Genomic DNA, 13,807 nt, shown 5'->3' on the forward strand with positions numbered 1-13,807 from the left:
ATTTTGATTGCAACCTCATTTATTCATAAATAGATTTTGTATCTATTATGATTAACCAATATTGTTGATAGCTATTTTATTCTTCAATTATTTCAGTTAAAAAATTGTTTTTAGTTATACTACTATATCTACAAGATTTCAATTATCTAATCAAAAGACGGTAAACATTAATTCTTATAGCATCTTTTATTTTCTATAACTTTTAACTAATAACTTAATATCATTAGTAATTTGGTTTATTATAATCACAAGGTAAATCATGCATATGAAAAGAACCATTGATTCCTTTTTCAAACTAATAGTAGATGTATATGACCTAAAATTGCATCTAATTAGTGATAATATGTAGTTCCTATTTAGACAATTTTTTCTTTATGAATTTCTTTTTTAATTTTATAGTCTCTGTTTTGGATATAAAAATATTTTAATATTTTATTAAGATATAAGCTCCTTATCCTAAAAGTCTGACTCCACCCTCTTCGACATGATATGTTTTAAACATATTTTGCAGTTTGGAGTTCTCATTAATTAGGTATAAGTACATATAACACTAGTAGTCGTCCGTCAAGATAATAATTTGTTTATCTCCACTTGTATCCACATGAAAATATCTACATATCGATGGATGTTAATTTCAATAACCTGGATATCCTTCCGGCACCTTTCTTATTTCCCTCTACTATTTTCCTTAAGCACATACAATACGCTTATTAAAGTACAAGAATTTAAGACTCGGCAAAACCTCATATTTCACAAGTCTTAACATTATGTCTCGGTCATACATGGCCTACCAATTGATGCCATATCATAAATGAAGTTTCCATATCTCACATTCTCTTATGAGATTCTCATTAACTTTTTACATGAGGATAGGGATTTCAAGAACTAATTGTTCAAACATAATCTAAAGAGGTTTCCATCTAAACCATAACACACGATTTCAAAATTCAAACAACTGTGACTTCGCCATGATAATAAGTATGTATAATCACAAGCATGTAATGTGTTTGGTAAATAAAGAGTGGTATAATGAATTAAACGAAAGCCACCATCTAACATTAAATGTAGTTAGTGTTCCTACAACTCCAACATCTAAATCAAATCTATTCATGACCTTAAATGTTTGGTTTCTTTCTAATTTCCTCGAATAGAATTTAGAAATTTGAATTTTTTTTTTCTTTAAAAAAAAAAAAAAAAAAAAAAAGGGTAGATCGCACACTTTGTACAACTCACATCTAACCCGCCACATGCCCGTCATGTGGGGGTAAATTGTGGAAAACTATATATGTTTTGGCAATGCAGTGTATAAAACTTTAACCTCCTTTATAGAATTTTGCAACTCAACCGCTAGGCTCTCGTTGTGAGTGCTTAAAATTTTGAAAATGTCTACCATGGAACCGGATCAATCCATCATCATTTAAACATACATTAAGATTAAGTATGGATAGGAACAAGTTGGGTTCTGGTTTTCCCGGACCAACCCAAATTTGAAACCGCTTCTATCCCCGACATGGCGGGTATCCAATTGGTAAAATAGTATTCGATCACTGATCCGAGTAGTGAACAGGTATCCCCGTCTATATTAAACGGGTAAAATTAAGCATGGGTCATTGTTCCCGAAACCCAACTTCAAATATGTCCCTAAATCTACCTTTAACTTTATCTATACATTTCATACAAATTCCAAAATAACACACTAAACCATAAATTACATAAAGATCTTTAGTTATGGAAAGTAGAGCTAAATTTGATTAAACACGGTTGGGAAAACAATACTATTTCAAAGAGAAATTAAATACCCTTTTATTTTTTTTCCTACCAATTTAAAATGATGACAAGTATCTAATAATTAATTTTATCAAAGTATAACATTTGTCATCATTTCATATGGGTAAGAATATATATAGGAAGAAAAGGTAGGAAAATATTTAATTTATCTTTTTCAAATTTAAATATCAAAACTAAAATTGCTATATATAAATGGTTTTGGGTCTCGATTATGCAAAAATGGGTTCGGTTAGGTACACGTAATGAGGGTAGGGGCTACAAATAGTATCCGTGATCCCGATCCCGTGAATATTTTATAATAGATACCCGACCCGACCAAAAGTTGTTAGTTTGCATATTCCCTATCGGGTTTGCTCCTTTTTTTTTTACAAATCCCTAACATTAATGGATTTATAAATCATGTGTGCATCAATATTACATTTCTTTGCATGATCAAGATTCATCAATCATAGTTAGCTTCAGAGAGTCTCTCCATGTTGTTAAGCTCATAATGGTCAATTGTTCAAACCGTAATTAGAAGTTAACTCGGATGGTTAAACAAAAGAGATATTAGACGTATACATAGACGAAACTACATGACTCAATGGGATAAATTATTAACATAAAACATATTAGTATTGTACAATAATCCATCTCTAACACCAAAGTAACAAGACATATCCACATCAAATAATAACTAAAACATGCTCTAATACCACATGTTGATTATTTCAAGTCGCAACGATCTTTGTCTCATGTGATTCCATGATTGAACAAGTAAAAACAAGAACACTAACCACACTCCATATTTTGATGGTTACTTCCAACAAGTAACATCTCACAATAATTGGAGGACCAGTCGTATCATCATGGCATAATTGAGGATAAAATCAGTAAATATATCACTAACACATTATTCATTACAGAAATGGTCCTAAGGTCACATTATTGTAGGTTTATTCTAACACAAACATGATTATTTCACTAGAATTACCAAACAAAGAATCAAACATAGGTCTCTTAATACCTGCTATCTTACATCTCAACTTCACATACATACACAAAAAACTTGCACCTTTACAAGTTACAAACCTGCAACAAACAATAATTTCTTCAAATTTTCAACTTTTATATGAAATAACACAAAACAAACTTGCATTTATTCAATTACCTTCATTAGAAACTGCATATATACAACTTGCAGAAACTAATTTGCACTTGATGGATGCATGTTCTTCTTCTCCTCCATATCTAACTTCTCCACAAGTACATTTACATGATCACGAAATTCCATGTATATATCTTTTAGTTGTTTAGCTCTCATATATTCTTCTGTTCCTAATCGTACAATTATTAACTTTCTCTCTGTATTTTGGTTCTGGGATTGGAGTAGAAGGGAGTTTAAACTTCAAAGATCAATCAAGAATAAACAAGAAACAAGAAAGTAAACTGCAAAATACAGTTTATATGGAAACGCTGATTTCCTTTTTTAACAACAGAAGTGAAACTTTTACCTTACACTTTAGCTGCAAGCTCTGAAGGTTTATGTTGAAAGTTCCATTTCTAAGCATGTCTTCAGCTATTACCCATGGCCTACACAGGAAATAATCATACACCTCAATTGGCTAGAAAACAAGCTCCAGTTAAAGAATTTGACAATGGTTTACCTTCCAGATGAAGATACAATGAAGTGATTTGGGTTGTTTATAAATTCATATACCCTCTTAAGCTTTGATTTGCTATTTAAAACAAGTGCTCCTCTAGCATATGTTTCTGCTGACAAGCTTAGAAAAACATATGCTTGTGCTGTGATTGAAGTGTGTTCATGTATGAACTCTGTCATTAATACTGGAGATAGATTTTTCTCCAGATTTTCTAATATTATGTAATGATGAAAGCCAATATCTTTCACACCCCCCATATCTCTGTCTTGATCATTTAGTTGAATCTTGAATCTTTCTCTCCCTATTTTGCACAAACAAATTATGGTGAGTTCTCAAATCCCTAAGATTTACAAAATAAAGTTTAAAAAAGCATTCAAACCTTCAGATGATCCACCATTACGACTGTCTCCATCACCACTGAACTCCTACATATCAAGAAGCCAACCATTTGCAGATAATTACCAGAATAAAAAGCTATGAGAACTGCAAGACTGAAAAACTTGCCTGTAACTTGTTGAGAGTTTGGTTTGAACTTGTTTTTTTAGACAAAAATGGAGCCTTGGATGTGAAACTAGATTGAGAAGAGGCACCTCTAAGTTTTTCCTTCACAAGCTTTGCGAATTCAGTCACTCTGGGATCAAGGGCACCAGACATAATAAGGCATATATCATCAATACTTGCTGCAGTTATGTTGCCTTCAGCAGGACCATGTTGCCAGAATAGTAGATAAGTGCATATGCACTTCCCAGGTGTGTGCTCTTTGTAATTCACCTATCCAGTACAAAACATACATTATCATATTGTGATCATGTCAATCGTGGAATTGTGATCTTTAAATTAAAGCAAGAACGGTTAATTTGGGACAAGAATGTTACGAATGAACAGATGACACAGAGATTGTTTAAGATAAAATTGGACGAGAATTTTGTAAAACTGGAGCTTATTTGCCCTAATTTGTGATATGATACGTACGGCATCAACAATGGCATCAAAGAATCGAACTAATCCATCGCGTGTATATGTAGCAGAGACCATCATGCCTTCTATCACTTTGGAGCACTCATTCTCCTCTATCGGCATGGACGTCGGACGGAATCTAAGGAGAAATTGTTCAATTTCACGGTGAGTGGAGAAATCAGCAATGGAGAAAACCTCGTCATGGAAGCTCTCCACAAAATCCTTGAACTTCACTCGGAGCTTCTTTCCGTCAAGAACGACGCCGCAGGCGTACCACGCATCATCTTTCTTCGACCGGAAGTCCAGGCCGTCGAAAATCATTGCCGGTGCTGCAAGGTGGTGTGGTGTCCCTCTGTTCAGAATCAGATCATCGGTGATCCGATGGTGCGTATTTGGGCCGAGCCAGAGTCCAAATCAGGTTGGGTTTTAGCAAGTGCGAGTTTGACTTCAACAAGTTGACTCGAGTGAGTCACGAATTAAGATGGGTTAGTTATTGGGTCGTGATATTTTCACTGTAGGTTTTTATACTTCCACCGAAAAATTTGGTTATCGACAATTATACCCTTGATTATATTTACATAAATATTTTGAACGGTTTCCTCATTCTTCCTCCCACGATGCTACTTGTTCAACGGTCATCGAAGTGTGTTTCTCCATGCCACCGGTATGATAAACGACAATGATCTCTCTCTCTCTCTCTCTCTCTCTCTCTCTCTCTCTCTCTCTCTCTCTCTCTCTCAACAAAAGATGATAATAAGGACGAATTGAACAAGCTTGGTCTGGAAATTGCCATGTGAGAGTTTTTTAAGCTTTTGTCATATCTTCAATGCAATTAGCATCTAGAAGAAGACGCTGATGTTATCCCCAATTCCCAATTCCTAAAGTATTAATTTATTTAAGACCCAAAAAAATCTGGAAAAAAAACACCCAAAGTATATATGTGCACTAAAAAGCATACAGAAAATCTCATATCATGTTTTCCTCTTCTTGTGCCAACATCATGTGGTTTCTGTAAATTGGGCAAGTGATGTTACCCCGAATTGTGAATTGCTAATTTTTCCAGAAACCCTCAATCATAGTTTACAATTCAACATTGAAATTAATTGCTAGAACAGGGAAAATGATGAAGTTCACAAGAGGCATTTGCAGAGAGAAACCGATTAGACAACTTGTTACATTGTTATCATTTGAAACAAATTTTCAGAAGCAAAGCATTCATTTGATTGCCCAATTCACTTACCTGTGCGAGCACACAATGACAGAAGGAGGAAGATCTGTTGGTCTCACATTTTTTTAGAAACAAAGAAACTTTCTCTCTTAATTATCTATAAATTGAAATCAGGGGCATAATTGTCATTACAATATTTTTTCAATGGAAGTATAAAAATCTTCAGTGGAAATATCATTACCCTTAGTTATTAGGCTTAAGAGTGCGAGGCTAAGCCTCGCCACAACCTCGCTAGAAAATCGCTACACGCCTACACCATCCCCCACAAGCTTGTTAAAGAGTTAGCTATAGGATAGACCTGTTGAAAATATCCGATTATCCGATCCGGCCCGTTTTAAATTCGGGTAAATCGGGTATATATTTTCGGGTATTCGGGTTACCCGATTCTTTTAGACCGCGTATTGGATATATGTATAGGGTTTCGGATATATCCGAAATACCCAATTTATTTAAAAAATAAATGGCCGTTTGGGTAATATCCACACTTATCCATATTTTGTTTATGATTTTACCCTCATTCCCGATCATTGATTTCAAAAAAACCCTTGTCTGTTTCTTGAGTCTTCCATCGAAGCATCGAACCCTATGAAAACAAAAAGACATTTCCAGTAGACTTCAAACTTAACTCAGCTCGTCGTCGCCGGTTATTAAGTTGACACCAACATTCACCGATGTAGACTTCAAACTTCAAAGTAAGTGATTTTCTTGAAAATGATTTCGAAAATAGGGTATTGGCTTCTAGCATTTTGGTTTCTTGTAAATTGTATTATTTTGTGAAAGATTACTTGATATCTCAAGTATTATTGACTTAAAATTTTCAATATTCAAAGTTTGAGTAATTTCGTTTATGTCTCGTTTGTTTATATCAATAAGACTAATAGAGCACGACATATTTACTTCATTATTGTAACATCCCAAAAATTCAACAAATTTTAAACTTTTCAAAACAACCATTTTGTCTAACAGAAGTGTTACAAAATGTGACATCCCTATTTTCACGGCCAGAAAAGACCGATTTTGTTTATGCTTTATAAAAATTAGAGTACTTCTTTTGATAAAAATGTTGCGGAATTTGTTCCCATAAAAACATGATAAATACGTTATCAAAGCATTTCCGAAGAAATGTATTCATTTTAAAACATTTGGGATGTCATCGTCAATACAGAAACATAAGCATAAACATAACTTACATTCATTTACACTAGTGATCTACATCTCTTTAATCTCTCAGTGTAATGTAACTTCGTTTCGACACCTGTGATACAAATAAACTGAGTGGGTCAGGTTGGGAAACCTGGTGAGTACATAGGGTTTTCAACCCACAATAATATAATTACTATGTTTAAACATCAAACAATCAACCCAATTACCCATCCCCATTATTTTCCTTACTCACAAGGGTCTACCCTAAGATTCATCTATTCGTTCATTCTGAAGTCCCTTGCTTCCAGGAGACAGGCACTAAGTCCATAGCTGCCAATCCTCATTCGTGAAGCACTAAATCCATAGCTGCTAAAGTTCATTCATCGGGTACTAAATCCATAGCTACCGGTGTTCATCTAATAGGTACTAAGTCCATAGCTACCCACGTTTATCTATCAGGTACTAAGTCCATAGCTACCAACGTTTATCTATCAGGTACTAAGTCCATAGCTACCAACGTTTATTCAATAGGCACTAAGTCTATAGCTGCCAATGTTCACTCACATCATCTTTCATCCCTCATCATTCATCTACCCATGTTTCGCCCAACATATTTGTAGATATAAAATACATATACAGTTTAAATCATATAATACTTGTATAAAATCGTTCATCCAACATAGATAGCAAGTATACAGATAATATGCACACATAGCACATAGTTTATATAAAATACTTCATATCTATGTGTAAGATGAAAGGGACTATGCACTCACCTGATTAGGTGGTGACTCGGTACTCGAACAGCACTTCGTTATCTCAAAACAATTTTTCCTTGACCAAAACCTAGTATCAATACAAGTAGAGTTTAATTTTAACGTTAACCGCGACTAATTAATAGTCTAGCTATTATTATTATTATATAAGCATTAAATAACACTCAATATAACTCATAATAATAGCCCAAATAATTATTTTAAGGACCTAATAACATTACTATAATTATTTAAAAGCTATATTAAAAATTGTGTAGGCGTAGCTCACTTACAGCGGGTTTTCTTAAAAACCGGGCTTTGCTCGGAGCAGCGTTTCCAAACCGAAAGACCCTTTTTCTCGGGACTCCGGGAGCCTCGGGGCTTCCTTCGGGTGCTAGGGGGTTTACCTAGGCTTAGGAGGGGTTAGGGGGTAGTGAGAGAAAGTAGAGAGAGAAAGTAGAAGTGAATTGGTGAGAAAAATGGCTGGCCCTCGCAGCCCTTTTATAGGCCGGAGGCTGCTGGCTACGCGCTGCGCTCCTTCGTTCTACGCGAGGCGTTCCTCGGACGCAGGGCGTTCCTTGGTTACGCTCAGCGTTCGTACGAAGACGTGTCCGAGGCCTGTAGGTGCGACGTGGTCCATCCGAGTCCAAGCGATTCCGAACGCGAGGCGTTCCCTGTACGCGCTGCGTAGCGAGGCCAGGTGTCTCCATCCGAAGCGAGGCCTGTGAACAGCAAGGGACGGTTGGGATCGCGCCACGTCATCAATCTAGCAACAGCTTCGCAATTTTCCTTTCCGACTTCTAAAAATCATAACTTTCGTATACGAGCTCCGTTTTCGACACTCTATATATCCACGCGTAGGCGGGAACGTACTCTACAACTTTCGTTTAGACTCCGTCGGCTAATTTTGACTTTATTTTAAAAGTTATATTTTTAACAGGCCGGGACAGGATTGGTCCGTTAAAAATTCATAACTCCTTCATCCGACGTCTGTTTTCGTCTGTCTTTTTATCGTTACGCTTCTATTAACGAGATCTTCGATTCTCGTTTAGGTTGTGTCGGCTAGAAACCGCTCGATCTAATATTCGAATTTCGGGTTGTACACTGCTAAGCCAAATCTTAGAAAAATCATAACTTCCTCATACGAAGTCAGATTTGGGCGTTCTTTTTATGGATGTTCTCGGTTTAACATATTCTACGGCTTTCGTTTAGATTACTAAGGCTAAAAAGTCTTCTACCGTAAATTCCCTATTTACGTCTCCCGGTGTCGTGTCGGTTTTGCCGTAAAACTTCGACGAGCCATAACTTCTTCGTTATAACTCGGATTTCGGCGTTCTTTATACGTACGGAACCCTTGTAACATATACTACAACTTGGTTAAGATTAATCCTTCTAAATAATCTTCCATCAAAAACTCATTTTTGATGCTCATCGTCTCTAAATTGACTAGCCCGGATCTGCGGGCGTTACACAAAACCATTGTTTCAAAACATTATTTAAAATCAGAGTCTCCCAATATATAATTAGTTATAAAATCAAGGATGTGTACGGTCACGTCTTCCTCTTGCCACGGTCCACTGAAGTACCTAAAACCATAAACCAAAACTGTAAGCACAAAACTTAGTGAGTTTCCCCGAAAGTACCACCACACAAAACAGATAATGTATACCAACAAACAACATGCATACAGGGCCTTCAACATGACAAGAACCCCCCACCGACCTACTGTCTATCTGTTACGCCTACAGAACCTACAGCATGACTGGTACGCCACATCGGACCTCAGTGGCGGAGCCAGGGTCAAAGTAAGGGGCATCCCCGCAAAAAAAATCATGTAATATACAATAAGAAAAAAAATAAAAACCAGAATTTCATTAGATATAAAGTTCAACTTCCATAACAAAGTTACGTTTTAAACTTCACCTCTTCACTCTTTCGTTTTATGAAAGCAATTAATTGCAAAGAGTGATAATCGATATCTATAACATCTGTTTCGATTCCGGTAATTAATTCTTTTAATTGTTATAATAATACTAATAATAATAATAGTAATAATAAAATTAAATCATTATTCTTTGAATAAACATTAAATTATATATATATATATATATATATATATATATATATATATATATATATATATATATATATATATCAATGGGTAAATAGCAATTTCCATAAACTGTTTTAATTAGATAAATTGGTTTAACGGTAGATTCCGTTTATATGCTTAAACCCGAGTGGTCAATTGTATCAAAAACGTAATGTCTTCATCTGTTATCAAGAGCCGATGCAGCTGCGTATCCGTGGCGTTTTTGCTCGATTTAAACATACAAGTGCTCGAATCTTTGAAAACCTCTTAACCCTTACCCTTAGTAACCTTCCCTTGGACCATTTGAATCGCTTTTCCCTCCCTTTTAGCTACCAAACCCGAGAGTAAAAGACTGAAAAAGGAGTGAGGTCAAGTGGGGAATAAGACACTTCAAGCTCAACATAAACGAAATATACTACTGGAAATTTTTTAGGGGTATGTAGGGATACCCTTGGCTCCAAGGTGGATCCGCCTATGTCAGGCCTTCAGCCTATCTGGAAGGGGTGTTCACGGGGCGGTTCGGTTCGGATAGTAATAAAATTATGAACCGTGACCATGTGGCGGGTACCTTATATGCACTAACAGAAATCGAACCGAATTGCTAAAAAAACCGAACCGTATAAATGCGGGTAACCACGGTTCGGGTATCCGTGGATATTTAGATATCCAAACCGAAACCAACCCGTAGGTACCCGGTTTTTTCGGTTTCGATTTTTTTTTGTTTTCGGTTTATTTTCGGTTTCGGTTTTTCCAGTTTCGGATTGGTCGGATCGGCTCGGTCTCAAACAAATTTTCATGACTAAAAAATTCATTTTTAATTAAGTAGCTTATAAAATGGTTTACTGAAAAACATCATCGAATCGTATCAATTCATAAAATCATAGCCACATGTCTCAAACCATAACATAAAATTGTAATAATGTCAGAGTACAACCCATGGATCTCAAAATGCGGAAATCATATGTGTGCGATGCGCTGCTACCGTGCCGACTCCTTCCCCTTCGTTGAAGAGGTACCCGAAACAAAATTGAAAACTGTAAGCACGAAACTTAGTGAGTTCCCCCATCATACCACATACCATAAACATATACTGCCTATCCCTCTGTATCTTTTAACCGGTATCTGACTGGCATAACCGGAAGCTGGACTTCCTTCGGTATCTTTCAACCGATAGCTAGGAGCTGACCTGCCCTTCGGTATCTTTCAATCGGTAACCGGGAGCTGACCTCCCCTTCGGTATCTTTCAACCAGTAACATGGGACTATTTCACCCCTACCACTACCATATAATAACATATCATGAACATACTGCTAGGCATGCATGGACACTGTCTACCCCTTCGGTATCTTTCAACCGGTAACCGAGGACTATTTAACATCTACTACTACTAACACATATATCATAGCATCCTACCACATAAAGCATATCAGATAGTGGCATACCAGACAATTATCACAAAGACAATCGTCTAACAAAGAACTCCTACTAGTGGGCCGGCATTGTGGCCTTAGACCCATCTCTACTGGAAGGTAACTCACCTCGTAAAGCTGAGTGTCGAATCTCACGGGAAGTAATCTCTAACAGCTGCACCGATGACTCCCGGCTATCATAATCATAATAACACTCAATCAGAATCTATAACACTACTTAGGGTAAAATGACCATTTTACCCCCTTGGCCTAACTTGAACCATTCCTAAGCCCAATTCTAACTTATTATACCCAGTGCACCCATGGCCCATCAAAGGCTCCCTAAGGTCCCACTAATTGCCCAATTTTCTAAATTGGGCCCAACTCTTCAAATGGGCCTTTTTCACAAGTCCAATAAATCCTTAGCCCAAAATGAATAATCTCGAGTGGCCCAATATGGTCCAAAAGGTCCAATACTTATAATTCCAAGTTCCCAGGCCCAGAACTATACTCCACAGTGGGCTATGGGGCCCAATAGTCTAGGCCCAGCCCTCTAAGGCCCAAAAAGCCCAAGGTAGCCACTCTGCATGCATACGCGCGGCGTACCTGGTACATACGCCCAGCGTATGCTGGCCTTGACCGCAAACGGGAAGTTGACCCAATACGCGCAGCGTACCAGGGTGTACGCTTAGCTTACTGGCCAGCTTTCTTGGGACTTCATTCGTGACTTAATCCATTAATTCTTCACGTCCAAAATGTAGATCTGGGTCCTTTAAGACCTCCTAATCCATAAAGTCACAAACTTTATGTGCTTGCATGCATGGTTGGGGTCAAAACATGATTTTGGTCCTTTTAACAAGCTTTATAACCATCAAACACTTGCATGGTTGTGGCTTAACCATCAAGGTCCGATTTTTATGACTCTTAGTGCCTCTAAGAGCCCAAAAGGATAGCTCTTATGGTCTGAAATCATCAAGATGCAAGAAGCTTCAACAATGGAGTCCAAAGGTGACATTAAACACTCCTATAAACAAATCTAAGCATGCAATGGTCAAGTTTGGAACTTGATACCTCGAAAGAGTCAGAAATGATGCCAATCTCATAGATCTACAAGCTCCTCTTGAATCCTTGCCTCTTCCTCAACCTCCTTTTCTTCTAAGAACACCAAAATCACACAAAGAAGCTCTCAAATGGCAAAAATACACAAGAGTGGGTTAGGGTTTTCGAGGTGGCTGCTTAAGGGTGATAGGGAGGCTGGACCAAAGGCATAATGTCCTTTATATAGGGATCAAACCCTAAAAGTTAGGGTTTTAGAATCTGCATGCGTACGTTGCGCGTACCCTTTAGTACGATGGGCGTACGTGCATGGCTTCCGCGTTCAAATCTTTTGAGTACACTGAGCGTACCTGGCATGGTACGCCCCGCGTAATGCCCTTTTCAGCCCAATTTTTCGAAGCCCAACTATCCTGGCCCAAACCAAAGCAACCCATTATTCAATAAGATAATTAATAATAATACCTGGTAAATCCCGGATGTTACAATAATCATAACATATAACAACATACCAGATAATTATCACGAAGACAATTATCCCTACTATAACTCTTACTAGTGGGTCGGCCTTGGTGCCTTAGACCCACTTCTACTGGAAGGTAACTCACATCAATTTCGTGTAGTATCTGAACTATCCTCGGTGCTGGGATCAACTCCTCTCAAATTCCTCAACTTCCTACACATAACAACCTTCCTTAATTACCATTTTAATACTCATAACCCTTTCAAGGGTCAGCTCAGGTCAAGGTCAAAGTCAAGGTCAACACCCTGGTCAAAGTCAACTTCTGGTTGACTCAACTCGCCGAGTTGGCCACCAACTCGTCGAGTTCCATAATCCATAAAATACTGGAACTTCGATCCTACTCGTCGAGTCTTTCAAGAACTCGTCGAGTTCTCCTTCATACAGAATCAGGACCTTTTACTCATGACTCGCCGAGCTCATCCTTGAACTCGTCGAGTCCTGCTTCATATAATTTGGAATGTTTAGCCCTTGACTCGCAGAGTTCTTCCTTAAACTCGTCGAGTTCTTCTTCATATCAGTCGGGACATTGCCTTGAACTCGCCAAGTTCCTCCTTGAACTCGTCGAGTTCTTTGATCTTCAAGTCCATATTCACATCCATCTTGTTGAGTCCTCTTCTAGACTCAATCTGAGTTGCTCAGAAACAGAAAAGGTTGGGGAACCATGACCCGACTCGCCGAGTCCTATGAACAACTCGTCGATTCCCCCAAAGTCCAAGTCCATACAGTTGATTTCAGTCGGGCTTATTGCATCCAAAGCATAGATCTGACCTCCTAGGTTTGATATAACACGTAAAGTTACAAACTTTATGTGTATGCATGGGTGTTATGAAGCTAAAACACCAAAACTAAGCCATAAATGAGTTCTAATGCATGGGATAGGGCCATAGCTCAATAAAGGTGGCAACTTTGAGCTTCCTTAGCTCAAATGTTCCTAGATCTGAAGTCATCACTCACTCAAATCCGAAAGTGACTTAGAAATGGCCCAAAAATGACAATATGCAAGCCCTAAAGAAGATCTAAGTGATGGAAAGCCAAGGTTGAAGCTTTTTACCTCAAACAAACCGGAAATGCAACCAAAACTCTGGATCTACTGCCTTCTTCTTGGATCTCTAAGCCTTTCCTTCCTTCTCCAAGCTTCAACTCACTAAAATGGCACAAAAATAGCTCAAGAACACTCACAACTGATTAGGGTTTTGAGAATAGGGTCTGAGGGTGA

At 37.6% G+C, this 13,807-nt stretch overlaps 1 protein-coding gene across 1 annotated transcript; it reads right to left on the minus strand.

Moving 5' to 3' along the window:
* Positions 1-2,645: 2,645 nt before the first annotated feature.
* LOC145123512 (uncharacterized) lies at positions 2,646-4,815 on the minus strand. Its single transcript, XM_079058724.1, has 7 exons — positions 4,404-4,815; positions 3,936-4,202; positions 3,811-3,856; positions 3,435-3,732; positions 3,282-3,360; positions 2,939-3,145; positions 2,646-2,859 (listed from the first exon to the last, which is right to left on the minus strand). Exons 1-6 carry the CDS (start codon positions 4,707-4,709, stop codon positions 2,975-2,977), a joined length of 1,167 nt encoding a protein of 388 aa, XP_078914850.1. The 5' UTR covers positions 4,710-4,815; the 3' UTR covers positions 2,646-2,859; positions 2,939-2,974.
* Between the last annotated feature and the right edge of the window lie 8,992 nt (positions 4,816-13,807).

Source organism: Lactuca virosa, chromosome 7, assembly GCF_052849685.1.
Source record: "Lactuca virosa cultivar CGN04683 chromosome 7, Lactuca_virosa_CGN04683_v6, whole genome shotgun sequence".
NCBI classification, from domain to species: domain Eukaryota; kingdom Viridiplantae; phylum Streptophyta; class Magnoliopsida; order Asterales; family Asteraceae; genus Lactuca; species Lactuca virosa.

What these genes read in the sequence shown, in the direction of transcription:
- LOC145123512 (XM_079058724.1), bottom strand. Translation starts at nt 4,709, where the DNA reads ATGATTTTCGACGGCCTGGACTTCCGGTCGAAGAAAGATGATGCGTGG. An exon ending in TTGATGCCATTGTTGATGCC is followed by an intron (nt 4,203 to 4,403) that starts GTACGTATCATA and finishes TGTACTGGATAG; the next exon opens with GTGAATTACAAAGAGCACAC. An exon ending in AAACTCTCAACAAGTTACAG is followed by an intron (nt 3,857 to 3,935) that starts GCAAGTTTTTCA and finishes CTTGATATGTAG; the next exon opens with GAGTTCAGTGGTGATGGAGA.